Raw genomic sequence first — 23,911 nt, 5'->3', positions numbered from 1 at the left:
CCACTAGTTAATGTTGTGTAATTGTGGTATTTTGATAAACTGTAGTCAGTACATTTTCAAACTGAAGCTTCACTGTATATTCTGATGTGTTTTATTTTGTGGCTTTAATATCAACCATCTGGGGCAAGGTCTAGCCCTACAGTTTCACAGTTGACTTGAGTTTATCTAAAGCTGCACTGCCACCAGAAGTTTTGGGGTCACTTGTCACCTCCTGGGGTGTTCCCAGCACCTCCCTTGTGCTGGCTCAGCTGAGTTTGCAGCCACGGTCTTGGTTTGATCAATCTGTTGATTGAACCAGAATAGACTAGGGACTTTAAAAAACATTATCTGAGTATTCTGACTGTTCTTTGAGCTTGACTGTTAGTGTGATGATTGTGTTTTGAGGTTAACTACTGATTTTGATAGCTCAGAACTTTATAAGCAGCTGATTTAAATATGATCACGCCATAGAAATATTTAAAGCTACTGATATTTTTTAATTTATTTTGCAGTAATATTCAACACATGAGGGAACAGTTTGATGCCCTAGGTCTGTCTTTTACATGGGAAAGGGTAAGATTTTATTTTTTAAAGGACATTGTTTTATTTTGTTGTATGATGGAATATGGAAAAATATCGTATTTCTCCAGTTTATTTATGACAGCATAGAAGTTCTTGAAAGTGATCAGCCTAAGGTGTTAAACTGTAAAATTGAGCTTCTCTGAAGCTTTTTATGAGATTTCTCTCACTTTTGACATACTGATACCATCTGATAATCTCGAGGTTTAGTAGAATCTTTCTTTTCATTAAGGTTATTTCAGTTTTTCATTACATTTTTCTCCCTGCCTTTTCAGCTCTTTCAAAGGAGCAATTTTCTGTGTTAGAAGTTATGCAATAGTTTAAATAGTTATTTATGAAACAGCATACCTTTGTGTTGAGGTATAGATGTTTTGAGGAGTGCTTTTTAAAATATGTATAATTTTACAATATACTCAAGGGTTTAAAACTAGTGACTTGAAATTATGATTTGGTTATGTTGTTCTAAATTTGAAGCACAAGCTTGTATTTTTGCAGGTGTTCATAGTATGACTGTTTTGGAAAATACAAATTTTAGTTACAACACTAATGCTTGAGAATCAAGTGCTTACCTTAAAAACTTGGCCAAAGATGATCAGATAGAAGCTAATGTCATTTTCAAGGTAAAAAAGAGATTAATTTTTGAAGCAATTGTAGGGCTATTGCATTTACCAGTGAATCGAAGTCAGTCACTACTTTTATATTCTCCGCATTAACTTATCACCTTAATATGATTCTGAATAGAGTGATAGAGATTCTAATCTTGGATTTTTATAGCAGTATTGTGGATCTGAAAAGGAAAAGGATTAGTTTTAGTCTGAGACCTGCCATCAGTTTTATTTAATCTTGAAGGTGAAGTTGTTTGTCTTGCATCTAAAAAGTTGTTTGTCTTGCATCCTGTCACATATACTGCAAAATTTTGCAGTATAAGCCTTCTTAGTAAGGTGTTAGTTTCCTTGATAGCCATAAAGTTGCTCTGAAAACAAATGATTTGTTGTGAAAGATTCACTGCACACGTTCTCGACAATTATTTTCTTATATTTAAGGCTGTTGGTATGTCAGAGATACTCGTTATGTGTAATACAGTGATACTTCAAAACAGTGAAATCGTGTGTGTAGGCTGTATTATGGAACACACAAAACTTCAGTGTTGCAGATTGCATTTCAAGAAAATGGAGAAAATTCACCTCTGCTTACAGACTTTTGTTTAATCCTTCCATTCTGAGGAAGAGATGGAGAACTGGCAGGACAGAAAGCCGTGGCAGGAAGTATAAGAACACAGGGAAAAATAATTTATCATCTCTGTGCCTTTTCTTTGAGGCTTACCTTCACTTTTCTAGTAAACCAAGTTTTGATTAATGAACTTTCGGGAGTCTCTGTGGAAAGGGCTTTGATACTCTGCAACTAAGTCCTGTTGAACAATTGTATAATTGAGAATGCTCTAGGGGTACAGTTTGGTTCTGAAAAGATTTTAAACCAGTGATGACGCTCCGGTACCTGTGGTGGCATCACACTGGCAGAAGAACTGATGCCACTTTATGGAGAAGCAGGGAAAAAAATAATGATTAAATGGATAGTGTTTAGTTGGAGAGATGGAAATCAGACTTTTATCAAGTGGTTGGTTTTTTTAAGTACAGAGAACAGCGATTTAATCAAGCAACTGTTTTTCATGACTAACTCTTCACATGCTGAGCTGAAAACTTGCCATTAAATGTCTCTTTCTGATCTTGAAAGACTTACACACAGTTTTGAGGCACATCTATTCAAAGGTCATATTAATTGTTCAAAGCAACATTTCAGCACTGAAATGTAAAGTTCAAATCAGTGTTTTCAGCACCTGAATGTAAAGTTGTAGAAAAAGAATAAAATTTTTATTTAGAGTGCTTCAGATGTCACTTGAGTAGCAGATGATACTGCTGATGTCGTGTGTAGTGGGAAGCTTAGGAGGTAGGAAAGCCTGGGTGAAAGATATTTCACATTTGGAGCCCTTTCAGGTAGCTGATAGCTATTGCGAATCCAATAAATTTTGTCAGTGGCTTCCTGTCAGCCCTGGAACTCCAAATCAGCAAGAACATCTCTTGATTTTAAAGTTCAGTGCAGGAGTCGCCCTTCAATTCAGTAAGAACAGGTGCGTTCTGACAGTAAATTTGTAGAAATGTTTCTTCTTCAAACAAGAGCAAGTGAACGGGAAGACTGCTGAGGAGGAGGATGTGGTCTGTTTGGTGTTACGTATTTATGATGTAAGAAGAGCTGTTTTGTACGTGAGCACATGCATAAAAAAAAAAAATCTATATTTTCTCTATGTTTTGTATTATACGCTCCGCAATTAAGCATGTAAGTTAAAACGCTATAAGAAAACACTAAGAATCATTTCAGGAATTTTTATTTTGTTTTCATTTTGGCACAGGAAATAACCACTTGCTTACCAGAGTACTACAAATGGACACAATACCTCTTTCTTAAGCTTTTTGAAACTGGGATAGTTTATCAAAAAGAGGTAGGTACAAACTTTCACCTTTTAATGTTTTGCAGGTGCATTCATTCAAGTCACTCATGCCAACAGTGTATTTCTGGATTGGTAATTCACATTCATTAAATGTTTTTTACTCTGTTGGTTTTAAATCACTGCGAAATAGAATGAATTTTATACATAACTTTATATGTAATTAAATTTTATGTGTACCTGACATGAATGGATATTGTAGCAAGTCAAATCAGAAATGCTTGTTGTCAGCAATATACACTGAAGTGCAGGACCAGAATATAGCTGCTGTTTGTTTATTTCAAGCTTTAATCTGGAATTTTCTGGATCTTAACTTCCATCTTGTGAAGACATGTAAGCATTAAAAGTCTCTTGAAAAGTGAGATTTTTTAACTGTATAACATGGCATTGATAGTGTCTCAGAACTGGTAGGATTGAACAGGATAATTGGAGATTCTGTGCCAAATTCCTGGAAATTTTGTGATTTCTGAAATATTACAAAAATATGGTAATAAAAGATCACAGCTGTTTATCTGTTAGCAGTACATTAAGGAATTGTTGACCTATGATATTCTGTAAAGAATATCTGAAAAGGAGGGGGCTTATTGAATGAGCGTTCCAAAGAGCTCTCTATAGCCAAGGCAGTGCGGTTGCAGCGTATCTGAACAGCTGCACCTAAACAAAGCTGCAATTTAGTGAGTTTCTAAGATAAAATGGAAGCTGGGATTTATTAAATATGCCCTGATGTTTAATTTGTATTCTGTAGAAACTAGGAAACCCTGTAGGGTGTAATTAGTGAGATACTCTTAATTATTCTCTGAACTCAAAGAGGTTAGTGGTGGAAGGTAATGTTGGAAGGGCAGGGTGTTACTGAGCTACTTCTCCAGTTTTCATAGGCAAGATCTGTTCAAACATCTAAGTGACAAGCGGCACAAAGATTCACTATTTGATATGCTGGATTTGGTGTGGATTTTTTGTGGTTTATTTTTTTGACCGTTAGGATTCTTTTATGGTCTTAGATCCTTTGTGGTAAGTGATCAGCTAAATTGTTCAGCAGTTTGATTTTTGCTCCTTCTGCATTGTTATGTGTGGTATTTCAGTTAGCCCTCAAATCCCAAGGTTTGCAGAGTTGAATGCCAACAGTTGGTTTGCTTTAATGTGTTTGTATTCATAAGGAAGGAGGATTTCAAAATTCACACGGCTGACAAAAGTTATGCACAGGAAATAACCCTTTCACTTGAAGTATAGTTGACCACAATCATAATTCTTTTTGATTCCGTCCTCTCAAGTTGGAGACCCTCAGTGAGTTATTTGTCCCCCTCAGTCTGACTCAACGTGTTTGGATTCGTGGTGGGCAGCTTTTAAGCCTCCGTCTGTGTAGTTTGCGGTACAGTCAGTTGGAACACTTGCCTCATTAATATTTGCATGTCAGCTTATCCTGCTAGCGTGATCAACCAAGGCAAATGCTGCCAACTGCATTCTTGGGTTTTTTGAGTTCTGAGAAGATAAATACTCAAAACATCTTTGGTTAAGTCCATGTCACTGATTCAAATGAATGTTATAAAAATGTAGAAAACTCAGGGGCCCCGGGAATGTTTCCGGATACTGGTCGTTCCTGAAAAGTAAGATTCAGGTTTTGAAATAGCTGCTGAAAATATTTTTTTCTTTCTGCAACTTTTTTTAGGCCTTGGTTAATTGGGATCCAGTGGATCAGACTGTTCTAGCTAATGAACAGGTGGATGACAATGGCTGCTCGTGGCGTTCAGGAGCAAAAGTGGAACAGAAATACCTCAAACAGTGGTTTATCAAAACTACTGCTTATGCAAAGGTATGAAAATGCAGTTTTGGGAAATTATGTTAGCGCTTAAAAGAGGTGACTTTTCATCAAGAAATATTCATCAAGTTGACTGTTGCATTTTATATATGCATGTTTGTGTAATATATAATTATATATATATGTTATATATGGTCTGTCCCTCTGTGTGTATAGAAAATGTATTATACCTGCAGTCTTTCTATTTATATCTTTAAGAATTCTAATTAATCGTTGTGGGATTAAGTTTTGAAGAAATCAAAAAGCGTAAATGAAAGATGAATGAAGGGATTCTTCATTCACACATTGTTGTTCTATATTTAACCATCGAGTCCTTTTCTGTGTATTTTGGGTGTACCACTTGGCAATCTTTTGAACTAGAAGTTTGTTCACCTAGTCAGCCTGTCACCTGGCATTGATTGCCACGTGTGTCTGAACTGTAGTTCTTGATGAGCTCTTTGTTGAAGAATCCTCTGGACCTTCTATTTTACTTTGCTTCATACATATAATTTTAAAAATATTTCAAGTTATTTAAACATCCTTTTTTTGTTTTGCTTCTTCATACACAGAGTGTACTTGGGATGCATGTTTTCTGATTTTGCTGCCTGTTCTGGCAGTAAGGAGGGAACATTTGCTGTAGCTGAAGGAAAAATGGAGCATGTCTACACATTCGCAAAACGTTGACAACATTCTGAGGTTTTTCTTGGTGCTCCTGCTGCCAGATTTCACGATCACCTTTGTGATATTTCAAGGTCTACCCTAACTCCCTATTTCCCTCAGTTTGAGACTGGAGATTCACTAGAGTTTCTACCTTTACTGGTACATCTTTTGTCTATTGCCTTTCTAAAGGTTGTAGGAAGTAATGCCTGTTATTTCTGGGCTGTATCCATACTTGCACAAAATTGCTGTTTGCTTATCTCCCTCTAAGAAGGGTGAATCAGCCTTAAATTTTTGCTCATGAAGACCAAAAGACAAGACTGAGGAGCTTCTGAGTAACCTTGAAAACATCCTTTGTTTATGGGATTTTTACCTCTTGCTCAATAATCCACCTTTCTTAGGGGATGAAAATGTATTTTTTTTCTTTAGTCTGTGACCTAAGAAATGTTGTTACAGGAGAGACATCAGCTCTTGGGGTGATATCATCTCCTGTGTGTCATTCTCCAGTACATAATAGGCCCAGCTGATGACAAGAAGAAACTTGTGCCTCCACAACACCCCTTCATCTTCCCCTCTAAGGTGTCATCTTGGGAGACTACCATATCCCCTGTGCAAAAGTGCAAACAGCCCCTTGTTCTTGAACATCCCAGTGGCATCATGAATAAGAGCTGCTATTGCTTTTCATTTGGGGACGAGCATTTACATCAACCTCTGCAAAACCTCTAAGCATGACTGCAGAGGACAGTTGAGCACAGATCTCTGTAAAGGTTTCCCAAAATGTTTTTCTCTGTAGGACTGATATTCTGTAGGGTCTATGCTGGCTGATACAACCAGATCAATGAATGATGCCGTACTGGTCCCAGCGCAAGTGCTTTGGCAAGCGCTGCCTTCCTGTCCTCCCATTTCTTGTACAGTGACAGATGCTACCAAGTATCAGCAGGTGGTTTGGATTTTGCTTTTTTACTCACCCTCCACTGGCTCCTCTTTTTGTTGATGTGGTTCTGGCACATTTTAACCAGTCTCACTCTGCTTCTTTTGGCAAGGGCTTTTTAAGCATTTGGTTGTAGAAGGGGGAAAATTACTTTTTTTTTTTTCTTCCTCCAAACCTTCAAATAAGAATAGCAGATTACCAGGCTGTGCTATTCTAAGTCGGATACCTGATACTAGATGGATTTCATGCTTTGGCAGATTAAGATAAATAAATTTGGTGGGATTTTTTTTCCTTCCTCTTTCAAATTGCAAGAGGCTAGATAGTGTGTAGCATGTTGTGTCTCACTTTCTGAAGAAACGCTGTACAGGTCTGCTTGGCACATGAACTGCAAGCTGCAACTGGAGACTGTCCATCAGAGGGAAACTGTCTCTGAGCGAACACTGGCCAGATACTTTGATCTCTTAAAGACTCTGCGCTCACACTGACATAACCAGGAAGCTTCACAATAGCATTTTCACAGAAGCCAAATTACAGATCTTAAATGCTACAAATTTGGCTCCTGTTTCTGAATATCTTCGTTAGCAATCTTCACAACTCAACTTTGCACATGTTCCTTCCTTCCTCACAGTAGTCATCCCAGTACTTTTCAAGGAGTAGTAAGAGACATGAGTCCTTCCTTCTAAATCTGTTCCTTGTGTATACTTTTCCTTTGGATTCAGGCTGTTGACAGTTGGTCTGAATCCATATCGCCCTAACTGGCACACTGTTGAACACCATGGTTACAGCGGTCCCTCTTCCTAGCCAGTTCCTCAAGCCTTCTTCCTTGCCTCTTTTCAAAAGTCCTTGCCAGAATTTCAGGCTTTATCATTTACTTTTATAATATCATTTACCTTTCATCTTGGAGCAGAGGGTCCAGATTTTTAGTAGGTGTGGAGGAGTGTTGGCTCACGTGGCAATTTACCCTTGGCAGTGAGGTGTTTTGGGTTTTGGGGGGTTTTTTATTCCAAAGGGCAAAAATACTGAACTTGTGTTAAAAAGCTTAGCAGAAGGCATTTGGCTGTGTGAAGTAATAAAGTAATCATGGCCCATTTTTTAAAATTGTAAAGTGCATGTGAAATGGCTTAACAGCTTTTATGCATTTTTGAAGAACATTTTAATTGTAATTTTTCTTTTGACAGATTTCTTTGAGAAAAGTATAATGCCTTAACTGATGGCATTATTATTCAAATAGTTGTCTGTGCTTTTAAGATGTTTAAGCTAAAACATTTAGTTGCTATGGTTACGCAGCTGAACTTGTAGGCAGATTCATTGGAAAAATCTATCTGTAAATGTTGATATTTTCTGTGTGCACCTGTAAATTACTAATAGGGTTTTTTTATGCAGTCAGATGAGGCCTCAACTCAAAATCTGTAAGGTTACTCTTTGCATAGTCCGTGTTCTTCCTGAATTAATTTTATACAGTATTTTTCGTATCTTTCAAAAAATCACCCAAATAACTGGAAAATAATATTTTTTTAATAGAAAAAAATAGAAGCAACTTTGAAACTTCACATTGTGCCTTAAATCATCACCCTTTTTAGCACATTGGTAAAATAGTGTATGTATGTTAATTTAAATACTGAGGAAAGTGACAGGGCCTACAAATTCTGCTGCTCTAATTTACAGTTGCCATACAGATCAGTACTACTCTTCCTTAGTTAGTGCGTACAGACATTTAGAGACAAATCCTTCTCATACTCCCTGGAGTGCAGTACCTTAGATGTTTAGCGTGGTGCTGACACTGCGATATCTTCTCCAGCTTCTCTCTGGGTTTGCACCACATCTGGCAGCCCCTTTGTCTGTTCTGAATAGACGAGAAATTATTTCATGCAGTTGCGTTTTGCTTGATTTTTTAATTTTCTATTTTATTTGCTTGATTTTTTAATTTACTATTTTATTTCTGAGATATTAAGCAGGATGGTAATGAAATGGAATGAGACTTGAGTACTGCGTCATAGGATGGTAAGAGTCTTGGCCATACTTTGAATTTCATAGCGTGAGGTAATGCCTCATCCTTGAGAAGAGAAATGCTGGCTCTTCAGTTTTTCATGCTTTATGTGTGATTTTTTTCACTTCCCACACTTGGAGTCTGGCTCATGGCTTCTCCCAACAAAATGGGCCTGATAAACCTCTCTTGGAAACTTCCTCTTGAGTCAGACTGAGAGTTCTCTTGTGAACAGGGACAAGAACACTGTCTTCACAGCTTCCCTGGCACGTCATGAATTAAAGAAATGACATCTGCTTGGTCAGCCAGGCAAGACAAAGAATTCCTTGTAGATATGCAGACCAGGCTGATCTTTTCACTGTAGTTTAAGTGCTGAAACTTCCAGTTTCGGACTTGGTCATTGTCATCTGTGATGAGTTTCAGCAAAATCATCTTGATTTTGTGACTGTCTGATCATCTGAGCTGGTTAACTTTCATCTTCTAGCTATGTCGCCATTTTCTAGGTATTCTCAAAGAGTAAAGTAATCCTGTGAAACCGGAGTTCATCCTGTATCTTTAACTTCTCCAACACTTAGGTCAAACTTCCCTAAAGGTGTAAGAGCCTTGAAGTCTGTTCTTGTCCCTGAATGTAGCTTTCGTTTCTTTAGCTTTTTACTGAGTCTGTCAATCTTTAGATGTGGAAGACTGCCAGAATGTATTTATGGTTTACCTTAACTTGTGTTTAATTAAGATGGGAGTAGTTTCTCCTGTAACTAGCTGTAACTGGCATTTGAAGTTTCCTTGTCTCTTCCCAAGGTGTGAAAAATGAAAGGAGAACGACTGTGCTACCTAAAGTTTCCAAGTTTCTCACTATTAAATCGACATAAGAAATTTGAAAATGAAGTTTATTTGATAAGCTTATCACTTTCTGTGTCCTGAATCGTAATTCTACTGTTATTCTTTGTCACTTGCAGAATCCAGCATTTACTTTTGTTTATTTGCCTGTGTGCTGGGAATCTTACTGATTATTACCCGTTTTCATGGTGTAGATGGCCAGGACTTCCATTCATGCCTTTAAGGGTCAGTGTGGAATTCATGGGACTGTTTGAAGGATTAAGACAATGTCAGTGATTTTAAAAAAAAATTGTAGAGTTAATATTTAACTCTTCGAACTCTAGTTTGTGATATTTGGTATTGGTCAGCCTCAAGCATTTTATATACACAAAGAGGCTACTGTAATGTTTTAAATTAATAATAATTTTAACATATATTTATAGAATCGTGGTTTTGCAGGGTATAGTACATTTGGAAAAATTTTTAAAAGGGTTTCCCTTAAGTAATTAAAAAAACCCTTCTAATTTGCACGAATGGATTTTGAATGTACAAGTGCATTAATATATTTAAGAGTTAATGAGTTTCTCTATTTAGCTGTATCAAGCAGTTGCATTATCCAGAGAAGAGCTGAGCTAAGTCAAACTGTAGCGTGTAGCTCCTAATAAGGCCAGCTAACGGGAGTTAAAATCGGTATCACACTGGTATTAAGGATCTTGATGCATTAATCCTGCAGTGAAAAAACATGTAGAAAGTTTTGCTGACAAGCATTTACAAACTATATGGTTTCAGAAGAGCACGTGCACATTTCAGTGCTTCTGCCAGCAAAATATAATGTAGATTAGGAAAGATATCCAAGCAGGAGAATTTATTAAAAATATGCTAATGTATCCAGATAGCTCTGTGTATATTGGAATATTTCATTCTTTCTAAAATGCCTAAAATTCTTAGAAAGAATGTATCCAAGTATCGTGTGTGTATATGTAAATCTCCGGTTATTCGTTCTTCTTTGGTGTGTATATATGTACATGGATTATTTGTGGCAGATAAAGCTCAGTAGTCTCTGAAACACTAAAATTATTAAAATAATGATAATTTGGAGTTCTCTGCGATATGCTATAGTTGCAACTGTGAGCTAAAACTGATTAAAGTTATGCTATGATTAAAAACCTTCCAAAATCTTGCCATTCTTTTATTTAAAAATCATCAAAAAATGAATTTGACTCTTAAGGATATAGAAAGCAATAGTAATCTCAAGTGGTGGTGTAATACTATGATTTATGAAGGACATGCTTTTTGTTGTATTTTGAATGATAGATGTACAGCAGAGCAGTAACTAGAAAGTAATTCTCTATGTCTTTTATGCAACTTGGAAAATATTTAAGAATGTCGTTAAAGCACAACAGATGAAAAAGAATGCGTTGCATATGCACTAATGATCTAACTACCTGATATTTAATTTGAGTAGTATGTAATAGCTACTGTCCATCCTCATATGTTGTTAGCGATTAATGAGATAATAAAGAGCTTGCACATTTGATGTTAAGAGCCATAGCTGAAGGAAAAATTATTCAACCTGTTGCCTTATTCTTAGTTGTTAACTGTAATTGTTCAACATATCCACCATCTGTCCAAGTGACCCATGTGTCTGGCTGTGCTCCTGCCAAAGTAAAGATTTTGGACAGTCATGGAGTATTCGTAACAAAAATGTGAAGTGTTACAAAGGGAAAAAATGAGTTGAGCTTTGAGTTATTCGTCCCTTTTTAAGTCCTCTCCTTTACTTTTTTGGTAGATTTCATGTATTAAAAACATACTATGAGAATTGTTTAGGCAAATGTTAGTTGACTTGGAATAGTCTGTTCTGCTTCCATGCCACACATGAGAAAGCATGTAAATACATGGATCTGTCTCTTGCTGAGTATAAATACACATAGAAGGTCTTTAACATCATGGAGTCCGACCATTAACTCAGCACTGCCAGGCCCACCATGAACCCAAGTCTCTGAGCACCACATCTACCCGGTTTTTAAATCCCTCCAGGGATGGGGACTCCACTGCTGCCCTGGACAGTTTATCCCAGTGCCTGACGATCCTTTTGGTGTAGCATTTTTTCCTAATATCCAATCTAAAAAAAACCTCCCCTGGTGCAACTTGAGGCTGTTTCCTCTTCTCCTATCACTTGTTACTTGGGTGAGGAGACCGACTCCACCTTGCTTACAACCTCCTGTTAGGTACTTGTAGAGAGCGACAAGATCTCCTCTCAGCCTCCTCCAGGCTGAACAATCCCAGTTCCCTCAGCTGCTCCTCATAAGACTTTTTCTTCAGACTTGTCACCAGCTTTGTTGCTACTTGCTTATACTAATTACATGAATATAATATTTTTATGCATTTTTTTAATTTAGTATGAATCCTTATTATAATTCGGGTTGTTGGGTTTTTTGCAGGATGCTATCACCTAAAGTTCTCACTTAATTTTACAGCCTGTTATGCTTGCTAAAATACCAGTATGAAACACAAAAAATGAGTAGCCAGCTGGAAACTCTACTTTGCAATTTTAAGTCAGAGATTGAAAATTGTAGGACACAGAAATGTCTTTTATCTGACTGCCATCTCCAGGCTGTTGTCTCGAACAACTAATCCAAAAGTAGGCTTTGTACCTGCAAGCAAGTCTTAACCTGTCTGTGTGATTGTTGAACTTGTTAGATCACTTACACTTCCCTCAGGTTACACCCATTGGGAATATTTGCTGTGCCTGTTTTCATCGGAGGGTTTTGTTCTTTGTGTAAGGTTTAGTCCATTCAGTAGGAAGACCTGTTTTAATAACAAGAGGGTCCCTGTTGGGGACAATGTATGTCCAGCTTATGCTGTGTTAATCCTTTTCTCAAAGAGATGAATTTGAGGCAGCAGCAGTATAAAAACACCTTTTCCTGTGTTTTTACCAGCACCTTATTATTTTGCTGCTAGCTGTAATTAAACCCATAGTCTTCATTTTTATGCTCACAAAAGCCAAGTGTCCTAATTCTTTCTTTTACCGCATCAGGCTATGTTTGATGCTTTGTCTGATCTCCCCGAGTGGTATGGTGTAAAAGAAATGCAAGCAAATTGGATAGGTGACTGTGTTGGATGCTCTCTTGACTTCTTGCTAAAGGTAAGTCAGTAGTTTTGGTGCTGCTCCCTTGGTTGGACTAACTGTAACCCCTGAAACATGCCGTGGGAATGGATTTTTAGAGCTAAAAATCTTAAAACCTACTAAAAGAGATTACTCTGTGTTCATGCCCTGACCAGCACAGGTCCCTGAAAGACAGCAGTTGAGGACTGAAAAGATACTCCCTGCTATCCTCCTTAGTACAGGAGTTGTGTGTTCAAGAGCAACATTGGATGCAAATTGGCTACGTGTGAAACAGGGCAAACATGTTAAAAGTGGGTAGACAGATTCCAGGTTATTTAACCAGGGACTGAGTCTAACTCCCTAGCAGAATGTAATATTACATATGATTTTATAATTTTTGTTATATCTACATTTTTAAAAAATATCTATATTTGGATAAACTGAGGCAAGGCTCTAAAACAACTTTCTCGAGGTCTTAAAAGTGAGTTTTGTCAAGATTTGATTCTGTAAACTCCCTATAGTGGGAATGCATCAGGCTTTGATATTCAGTACCATGTGTATCTGCAGGGTGATGTAGATTTGTTAGTTGCATGAGAAGGAGGGGAAATGTAAAACAAATGCGCTTCCAGTGGGGATTTTTCTGCTCTTTTTCAGGTGAATGGGGAAGTAACAGGAGAGAAGCTGGCAGCTTACACCTATACGCCTGAAGCCATTTATGGAGCTTCCCATTTATATATTTTACCGACTCACAGACTGCTGCATGGGAATAGCAGTCTCAGGGAAGTCTTTCAGAGGGAGCTCATCCCAGGGAAAGGTGCTGTTTTTCTCATACCACATTTTATTGTAGAAGAGCAACAATTTCAGAGAATGATTTTCAGAGAATGCATGTCAAGCTGAGCAGAGCTGTTCCCCTTGAGAGGGGAACAGGTCTTCTGAGTCTTAGTGTATGTCAAACAGTATCACATCAGCTCCTCCTGACTTCAGCTGTGGTGAGAGCAGCTACATTAGAATTCTTCCTTTTCTAATTGTTGTGTATAAACATATGAAAGGCCAACAGTGGCATTTAAGTCAAAGGAGATTTTGGATGGTTTTACCATTAACATTAGCATTTTAATTAATTGTAATTGTCTTCTTTTCAATGGAAGTAGTCATTATTCTTTTCTTTAGCCATATTCTCATTTAAATAATTAGGAGGATGTGTTTTTCTGTTTTCTAGAAGAGGAAAAAAAAAAAGCTATTGTATGGCAAAGTACCTTAAAGTTCTAATACCTTTATTCTTGGGGTACAACTCTATATTGTAGGATATTGTTATATAAATAGAGGCAAGCAACCAATATTTTTTTTTTTTTAACCTGGAAAAAGCATGCTAATTTAGAATCTGGTAATACTTCTAGTTTTGACAGCGTGAGATGTCTGAGGTTTGACCCTTAGGTGTTTCATTATCTCATTAGTACACTATGCATGCGTTCTTTTACATGTGTAACTATAATAGTCTTGTAATCATGATGCAAGCAAATGAGCATAAGAAGGAGAGTGCCTTCAAGAAGTGGAGTTGTTATTTTGGGTTCCAGCATCAAATCAAAATTATTGCTGGGTGGGAGAGAGAAGTTATTTTTAAAAGCAGGCTCTCCTACCCACTCACCTCCCTGCTCATGAGGCTTTTTGGTTAGTTGCTTTTAAAGAGTGAAATGATTCCTTTTGTACTTTGTTTTAACAGAGGAGGAAAGCTGTGTGTAGTGGTTTGAACGTGAGCTATTTTCTCTAGAGTATAGGTATCTCAGACACCTGAGATTTGAAAATGTGGCAATCATAAATATGTGATTTTTGTTAAGAGGTATAAGATATAGTAACTTATTCTCTAAAATGCTGTTACTTTACTTTAAGCAGATTTTATGCATTGCAATACAAACCTAAGACTTTCCTCAGCTTAGCTATGAAGATAGGGGAGAGGAAGCTCTTAGTAGCCTGCAGCTTTAATTATTTGAATTATCAATTTAAAGGCACTGAAAAAGTTAGAAATGGGTCCAAATTGAGATCTAGGATTTGAGTCCTTGGAGTATTCAAATTTGATTTTTTTTTTTTCTTGCTGAGCCACCCAAGCTACATGTTGCAAATCCATTTTAGTTTATCGCAATTCTCACCCTTGATTCGCTCCCTTTTCTGTGGGCATTGGGTTCCTCATCTCTAATATGAATATGAATATTAATATCCTATTTGGAAATCAATAGGTTATTTAGGTGATGGTTTTTTACACTAGTCAATATTTCTCATGCTTTGTAGTTCTGCTGTAAGAGACCAAATCCTAAGCACAGGATATATGCTGCCCTTCAGTTTCACTTGAATAACTAGATTTCTTTAATAATGGATGCTAGTTTATAATTCAGGTGTTACTAGAGCTGATTCATACAATTTTGCAGCAGGCCTGCATTTTGGTCAAGGACTCAATCCAAATCTTACTCTGTTTTTGTTCAAGTGTTTGTTACCAGTACAACTTCCTGAAGATTTCTATATGTCTGAGCTTTTAGGAAATGTGATTAGGCTTTTCATTTTCTTCCTTCTTTAAACAAGATTGTAGTTTAAATTTCATGCATGTTTGAGGTAAACTGGCTTCTAGTAGGAAGTAGTGTTCTTAGCATATCCTCTGTCACGTTTTACTTACCATGACCATTCCATTTGTTTTCAGACTCCCTGACTTCTGTGACAGCTGTGAATTTACTTACCAATCAGGAGATTCCCATAGTCATCTCAGCAAAAACCAGTTTTGAGAATTTTCTTGATGCTAAAATAGGTACGTGACATTTCCCGTGTAGGCGGAACGATATTGTTTTCAGTTGCTGTGTTGGAGCAGGAGGTGCTTTCATGGTAAGTGTTTGAACGCAGCGACTCTCTTCTGGACTCTGAGCTCTGTTCTGTAGTCCTGTTCTTCATCAGTGAAGAAGGAAGGGAGAAGTAGCTGTGTGGGATCTCTCTGGGGAAAGAGCTTTACAAGATGATAATGGTAATATTATAAAATCAGTACATTTAATGAGTTAACTATGAGGAGCTGCAATTCTTAAGAGGATTGATTACCTACAGCGCATGGGTAATCCTTAATCAAACCAGAACTGTACCATTGTTTGATGTAAATATTTTGCAAACAACCCCAACTTGTAGCTTTTTGTGTGTCTTACGTTTATATAAATTAAGTGCATCCTTATAGCGAAATGTTTCAGCCAGTAAATACGCAAAACTTCCAGGTTTGACTTTTATCTGCTAATATTTGTGTTGAGGTCAGTAAAATACTTTGGAATAGGTAATAATTCTGTTCAGGTAGTCTTGGACTGTTATCTTGGCTCCTTTATCTCTAAAGGAAGCATATATTGGCTGTTTCTGCACAACAGCTGGACCAAATAAAACGCCTGACTGTGCAAAAATGTTTTGGATGGCCCTCATAAGGCTGATGGAAGTTATCCCCCATGGCTGTATACCTTACTTAGACCTGTGTGTTAAACTTTGGAAATCAATCTGGTTTGAGAACCAGAACCTTGCCTTGTGGAAGAAGAGAAGCCAAGTAGCTGAGATACCTAATCTTTTTCATTCAAAGCTTCCAGCTAGCTCACTGGCACATACTTTGACCTTAGGTGTGTTGGGAAGAGCCCGGCATCCCGAGAAGTTTGGGATGCCAGCTGTTGAGCCTTGCCAAGGTACATTAATAGCGTCATCTTTTCAAAAGAAGGAAGACCAAAAAGCAGGAACCACTTTTTTTTCCAGTTGCAAAGTGATAGTGATTCTTGATTTTTCTAGTTAAGGAGTTAGTTGTTTCAGGAGAGTTTTGCTTGGTTTTCTTTAGTTATCTGCTTCCAAGCTTCTGTATATTGACTGAATTAATGTAGAGCAGGCGTTTCACTGCGTGAATGAAGATGGTTGTTAAACTGCATTTGAGCCAAGTAGTTTGTATGTTAATAATACTGATGTGTTCAGCAATATTTTGCAAGGTTTTGCCTGTAGCTTTCCTCAACCTGATGTTGGCGTTGGCGTGTCAGAATGAGTTTCTTTTCCTTTTAAAGATTACAACAGTTGTGCAAGATGGTTCAAAATACTAGATAAATATTCACTGAAAGGAAACAATGTGCAGAAAGATGTATCTCTGTGGAAATAATAAATTTGTTAGTATGTCAAGGTTATTTCAGAATACGTGTGATAATAAAGTTAAAATTTCTTAATTCACCCTGAAAGGTGGTCATAAGACCAAGATATGTAACTGTCCCAAATAATAAGATGTGACGGGAAAGATCTCGCAACAAGGGCCTTAAGTTCTGTGACTTCTATATCTGACTTGAGCAGTAGTAGGAAGCACTCCCAGGTGTTATATCCTGAGTAGAAAACCGGTTATTACTTGAATTGTTTTCCTGAGTTTTTAAACAGATCATGTCTTTCATAATAAGTTAGAGGGAGTAATGTTAGAGACCATTGTGTTGTGATATGTTTTAATAAACTGTGAAATTAGAAAAATTAAATTTGCTGTTGAAACAAGAGGACTGTTTCTTCCATTTGTTTAATATTTGTTTCTCTCCCAAGTAGAATTAAAATTTTTATTATTTAAATATATTGTATGTAGATAATATAACTGTATTGAAAATTTTATTATTTGTCCAGATTTAGTACCTCTTTGTAAGCTTCATCAAAACTGTCAATTTTTCAGCCCTTACTAAGGTGAGACGTTGATGGACATTTGGATTACAGAGAAACCAAGAAAATGTGTTTCGAATTATTACTACTTGAATTTCCCTGCTTAAAGAACATGAAAACATTTTTATTGTTCTTAGATTTTTAAACTCTTTTGGGCAAACACAAGCCACTATAAAGAGAATGTCATAGGAATAAAATGTTTTATCCTCAAACTGATGATTGATACCTATGTCAGTCAATCCCAGAACTGATTTGGTTTTTTCCCCTCCTAGGAATTCCTGACACCAGTGCAGAAGATGCTGCACTAGCTAAAAATCTGGGCATTTCTTTCACTGAAGTCATTGAGACATCGCCAAATGGCTTGGAGAAAGTAATTAATTCTGCAGAGGTGGGTATACAAGTATAGAGTTCTTTCCAACAAACAGTTACAATTCAGGCTAAATCTGTTTTCTCAAGAGTCTCAAGTACTTTGTATGATTAAAGGGATTTTATTTTTTTTAAAGAGTCAGGCCAGCCTTATGCTACCAAATTTACAATGAGGTTTTTTTCCTTTTCTAAGTGAGAGGAAGGTACAGTATTGGTCCAAGTTCTGCAATGGAAACTGAATAATGAAAATCTCAATAGATTTTTTTAAGCTAAATATTAACATATTAGTCCTTTTTTCAACATATTCGCTGAAATGTGGTGTAAGCCTTTATGGTAACATATCTGTCTGAAGTGACATAGAAATCCTGTCTTTAAATCACAGAATCATAGAATTGTCAGGGTTGGAAGAGACCTTAAAGATCATCTAGTTCCAACCCCCCCACCGTGGACAGGGACATCCCCCACTAGATCAGGCTGCTCAGAGCCCCATCCAGCCTGGCCTTAAAAACTTCCAGGGATGGGGCTTCCACCACCTCTCTGGGCAACCTGTTCCAGTGTCTCACCACTCTCATGGTGAAGAACTTCTTAACATCCAATCTGAACTGATCCATCTCTAGCTTTAATCCATTCCCTCTAGTCCTATCACTATCCAACATCCTAAAAATCCCCTCAGCAGCTTTCTTGTAGCCCCCTTGAGATACTGGAAGCCACAATAAGTCTCCTTGGAGCCTTCTTTTCTGCAGACTGAACAGCACAAACTCTCTCAGTCTGTCTTCACAGGAGAGGTGCTCCAGCCCTCTGATCATCCTCGTGGCCCTTCTCTGGACACGCTCCAGCATGTCCAGATCTTTCTTGTGCGGTGGGCTCCAGAACTGGACGCAGTACTCCAGGTGGGGTCTCACGAGAGTGGAGTGAGGGGGGAGAATCACCTCCCTCCACCTGCTGGGCACACACCTCTTGATGCAGCCCAGGACACGATATGGCGTTATAGTTCTTGAAAAAGTGCATTTGATAGCAGATGCAGAGTTTATGTTCTGCTACACGACAGGTAGGATCTAAGTGGTTAAGATCTATGTGAAAGCAAGAACAGAGAAACCAAAAATGAGCCCAGGAGAAAGCAAGCTGTTTGACCAATTGCCTTTCCTCAGTCTCTCCCTTGTTTTGGTGATATTCTGGAAGCTCCCACATACAGCAGTTGATTTAAGTATCAGCAGTAAATGCAAATATCTACCAAATAGAAGGATCTGAAATGCTCTTTCTTAGCCATGTTCTATTTAGACTCTCAAGAACATTATCTTGGAGCCAGAGGGGTTAAATGGGTAGCCGTTATGTAATAGTCTCTTGAATGGGAGGGTCTTAAGCAGCAGGAAGGGGGAAATTGATCTGAGGCTCATAAACTTTGACTCTCAGAAATTGCATTTGTGCCCTTTTCTTGTGCCCATTCTTGCATTTTTCACTGACAGCAAGTCTAATTTTTCCTTTATTCTTCTGCTTCTCTTTTTCATCAGGTCACGGGCATGACTCGGCAGGAGGCTCTAGAAGCTGTCACCCAGCGAGCCAAAAATAAGAGAGTAGGTGGAGACCTAACGAGTGACAAATTAAGAGACTGGTTAATATCTCGACAGCGGTACTGGGGGACACCTATTCCCATCATCCACTGCCAGGCGTGTGGTACTGTCCCTGTGCCTTATGAAGACTTACCCGTGGTGTTGCCCAACATAACCACCTTCACGGGGAAGGGAGCCTCACCTTTAGAAAGAGCTCCGGAGTGGGTGAATTGCTCCTGCCCCAGGTAAGCCTGTGCTACAGTTGCTGGGGACTGGGAGAGATGGTTTCATGCCTGCCTGTTTCTTGTGCTCTCTCCATAAGCATGAACAGCTGACCAGTCCCAAGACAGAATAGTGCTCCAGAATGTTTTTTCTTAGATGCTCCTTTTTGCAACACAGACACCCACTGCTATTCCTTCATCAACAAGCTGAAGAAGAGCTCACTGTTCTTGAGTTGGAGACAAGTAAAAAGGGGAAACGGAATGATCTTCTCCCCTGTTTCTTAATAATACTTCTCACTTCGCTTCCTACGATAATTTTCATTATCTTTCACCAGCAGAGGTCCTATAAAGCTTATAATGATTATTGAATTAGATCCTTTTGCTAAGATAACATGGTGTTAAGATAACATCGTGTTCATTTTCTCAGCAATAGTCCAGTGTTTCCTCAGGTGCATAATTCTTGATCACGAAGAGTCATGTTCTCTGTACGTTACAGCGTGTAATTCAGATTCAAGGACATCTAAGTATATGCATCTCGTTAATGCTGTAATCTTTCTTGTTTGCAATCTGGCTATTGAAGAACTAAAACAGCCCACGCTACGTAGTGAGAAGGTACGTGCTAAAAGTCAGTTGTCTAATCGTGAGGGCTGCTTAGGTACTCTGTATGCTGGAGTTTGCACGCAGGTTCTGCAGGAAGGACCTGGTGGAACATGGGGTGTCCCAGAGAAGTTTTTCAGCAGCTGTGCAGTGCTGTGCTGCTGCTAACGGGCTGACCAGGCTGCCAGACAGGGGGATCAGACATATAAATGGCCTTAGGGCTCTCGTTGATAATGCAGCAGTTTCATAACATATCATTATCTTTTTACATGTGAAGGATAGCATATCCATGTGGTTTTAACTTCTAATTAGGTAGCTTACAGCAATTCTCTGGTTCTCTGGGAGCATGTATTTTGACCCTCGATAACATGTATTTTGTGTAGAACACATGTTTACTTCCATGTTTCTGCACAGAGAATTACTTCTGAGATATGCCTATTTAAATTGCATACCGTAGTGTATTTTAAAGTGAGACTCTTGTGGGGAAGCCTTAGTAAACAGGATCCACAGATTTAGGAAAATCCCCAGAAATGCCTTGGTCTACAATTCCTAATTTCAACTGGAAAATTTTCCTGATGTGACTGAAAGTCACTGTCTGCACTCTTGGCTTCCTCTTGATCTTAATTAAAAAGGTGATTTTGTTGTTTACCAGACAGCAATGTACTTTTGATGTATAGCAGATCCTTACAGTTTCTGGATAGGTTTTGTGGCTGCCCTACTGCGTTCATTGAGGGCATCTGTTTAGCCAGAAACAAAGGCCTAAAATGTGGGAGTTCGCTGAAATTAAATTTTTTTTAGAATTATTATTTTTCTCACCTTTATTTGGCCTCTTAATTCTCACCTATTTCACAGCTATCTTCACTATTGCCCATCCATATGTCTGCTACAGTTTCGAATCCTTTGAGCTATTACTTCTGTGTGTGCACAGTCATCTTTGGTTTGCTTACTCTGAGAAGTTACATCATTGCTTCCTTCGATCCTTCTTTCCAGAACTAGTTTAAATTTTATTAGGGGCATTTAATGTCTAGAATTAATAAGGAAAGCAAGATGGAAAGATACAACAGTCTGTGAGTATTTGCATGACAATAACATTAGCAATTGTAAATGGGAGGAGATGCCCCAGTAATTCATTGCTGTACAAGTTCAGGTAATTGTGTTAGTTGTCTGAAGATCCTCTGATGAGATTACAGTATTGTGCCTGTGATCACAATATTGATATAAATTCTGAAAGATGCCTGTGCTGTCTCTGTGCTAGTGAGCCATGTCCATCCATACAGGCGATGTCAGAGGCATGACGCAGATATAGTTACAGTTTGATGACTGTAAAGTGTTCTTGCTTTTGACCGAAAAGCTCTTCTGTTTCAATGCAATACGGCATTATTTTACATTGGCCAAGTCTCTCCTTATATGTAGGATTTAATAAAACAATTATTCTGTATTAAAAAGCAGTTGGAAGTATAATTTCTTTCTTGCCCATTGAAGATAAAACTTGCTAATAGAGAAGGACCTGGGGCAGAGTGAGGAAAGGTTGTGATACCTCACAAACTTGCCTCAGCAAGCCAAGCTGAGGTGACAGATGCATGTTGCAGCTCAGTCAACGAGCCTGAGCAGACACTAAATATACAGTTGGAAAGAGTTAAATATACACAATCAACAGAGACTGACTATTTATTACACATATGCACAAATTTAAATTTACCTGCAGCTAGAACTTGCATACATTTGTTATACAACAATATGACTGGCTGTGTGTATCAACTGTGTCACAGGCTGCAGAGTTTTACTGATGTTAGAATAATCCTGCTGTTTTAACATCAAGAGTTTTAAAGAGGAATCTTTTACAGCAGATGGAAGTTTATTAAATGTGATTATTGGCTGTGACGAATGTTTTAGATTCAGGGAGAAATTAGCAGAAAGTAACCCGAGCTTCTGGAATTTATTTTAAAACTCCTTCTCAGGGCTGCCAATATAAGTCCAAGCAAAAATTGATTTGATATAATCACAAATTAAAATTGTGCTACAAGGTCTAGAAGAGATTTGTTGCATCTCAGTGAAAGCTGAAATTAAACTAAGCTTAATTGTATTTTCTAGAGATGATTAGGCTGTTCCTGAACACATCACTCTTCAGACTTAAGTTTTCAAGCTTAATGTCCCCAGGGCCACACTGTGCACAGTTGATTTTTCCCCCCAGGCTTCTCAGTCATCTAAAGCCAGCTTTTCTCATTCCCTCTTGCTCAGGTGTAAGGCGGCAGCACGGCGAGAAGTCGACACCATGGACACATTTGTGGATTCCGCGTGGTACTACCTGAGGTACACTGACCCTCACAACAGGGACAGGTGAGCACGGCGAGTCTGAGACTGCTCCCTAGGACAGGGGGAGCATGGACAAGAGGGACTTTTCCAGAAGCTGAAGTCAGATGTAACGTGCAGATGCTGAAGCAACAGCTTAGTGCAGCTAAATCTATTATATACTGTAATAATTACATTTATCTGGACTTCTGCACTAGATCGCTGCCTCCATTTGATTGATTTAATCGGATTTTTTTGCTAAACTGTGTGTGCATAAACCATTTTTTACCATGAGCCATATTTCACAGGTCTAGAATTTGGGAGAATTACTCTGTTGATTTTGAAACCCTGGGAACAAGTTCTGATTTGCTCCGCTGAAGACATGAGTCTCAGATCCACTCTTTTCTTCTGGGCTCATCTGTGAGAAATAAAAAGGGTTGCCTTTACAAAAATTACAGATGGAACAATCAAACAGACTGACAAAACAGGTAGATTGCTTAGAACAGGGCCATAAAGTTATGCATTAAAGAAGAATATGTATGTCAATGGTATTTTTCAGGCAGGTGCCTGTTACAGAAGACAGAACAATATTTAATGAAGCAGTAAGCAGTGCTAGGAAACCATGTAGGTGACCTCCACCGACATAGCGTAGTAAATACGCTGAAATGACAAATTCACTGTAAATTCATTGAGCATCCATCAGTTGAAGTGCAATGCCTCACGACTCTTTTTAGCAGCCTTAGTCTGCTTCGTTGCCCCCTAATGGCAGCAATACAAACCTCTGGTTAAAAACATCAGCTGCTTTTGAACAGGCATGCCTTATGTCTTTTGCTCTAATAAATTTGTACCTAAAACTTGACAAATTCTAAGAAACATAAAGGCTAGCCACAGGGGACTTTAAAAAAAACATTTAAAGAGCAAGTACATCTTTTCATCACTTTCTCAAGTAATGTATGCGAAATCTTAGATGCTTTCCTAAAACGTAGGAAGATATTAGGGGCTGGTTAGCTCAGTCAATTAGGTCATGGTGCTGATAACGCCAAGGTCACGGTTTCAATCCCTGTTCGGTCCCCATGTGTTGCCTCATCTAGTTGAGAGGCGTCCCTGCCTGTGACAGGGAGGTTGGATGAAATGATCTCTAAGGTCCCTTCCAGCCTAGGCCATTCTATGATTCTATGATAATGTTTTTGTGGATCTGTGTCTCAGTGGAATTTAATTGTTTGTAATTTAATAAGCATATCACTTCTTAAAAATTAAGATCTCATAACAAAATAGAGGTGCTGTTACGCATGCATTCCTCTCAGTAAACAGTAGTGTCCAGTCAGGTATGATGAGCTACAAAAGTCAAGCTGATCTTTCTTTTTCACACTGTAATTTTTCTATAATTGTATTTTTCAGGCCCTTTAATAGTGACTTAGCAGACTATTGGATGCCTGTGGACTTGTACGTTGGAGGAAAGGAGCATGCAGTTATGCACTTATTCTACGCAAGGTTTTTCAGCCATTTTTGCCATGATATGAAGATGACAAAACACAAGTAAGTCTTAAACATTCGTATACAAATCTTTTGTATTTCATTTCACTAGAAAGAGTTTTAGTGGATGTTGTTATTAACATCCTCACAGTCAGGTATGTTTTCTGTATGCATGCATACACAGTGTTTTGATTACATGAGTATCGTCTGGCTCAGAGCAAGTGATAAAGTGCTGCTGTAGATTTTCAGCCTGCAAAAGCTTGCATGAAGTAGTATCTTCAGGCATTCTGAGTTGTGCCATTATTTCAAATTAGGTAACTTCCTGCCAGTAATTGTTCGGGAACTGATTTGAACAAAGACACCCATTCATAAGAGGGACAGAAGGAGGATCCAGGGAACTATAGGCCTG

At 38.2% G+C, this 23,911-nt stretch overlaps 1 protein-coding gene across 1 annotated transcript; it reads left to right on the top strand.

The window, feature by feature from the left end:
- Positions 1-491: 491 nt before the first annotated feature.
- LOC104273196 (probable leucine--tRNA ligase, mitochondrial) lies at positions 492-23,569 on the top strand (the record flags this gene model as incomplete). Its single annotated transcript, XM_009868438.1, has 10 exons — positions 492-552; positions 2,963-3,052; positions 4,722-4,865; positions 12,273-12,380; positions 12,996-13,155; positions 15,025-15,129; positions 17,282-17,397; positions 18,884-19,167; positions 21,979-22,077; positions 23,428-23,569. Coding segments are annotated over 10 exons (1,309 nt in total), but the record flags the coding sequence as incomplete, so codon positions are not given.
- Positions 23,570-23,911: the final 342 nt, after the last annotated feature.

The sequence above is a fragment of the Apaloderma vittatum genome, unplaced genomic scaffold (assembly GCF_000703405.1).
Source record: "Apaloderma vittatum isolate BGI_N311 unplaced genomic scaffold, ASM70340v1 scaffold23774, whole genome shotgun sequence".
Lineage (NCBI taxonomy): Eukaryota > Metazoa > Chordata > Aves > Trogoniformes > Trogonidae > Apaloderma > Apaloderma vittatum.
This window is presented reverse-complemented; position numbering and strand designations above follow the sequence as displayed.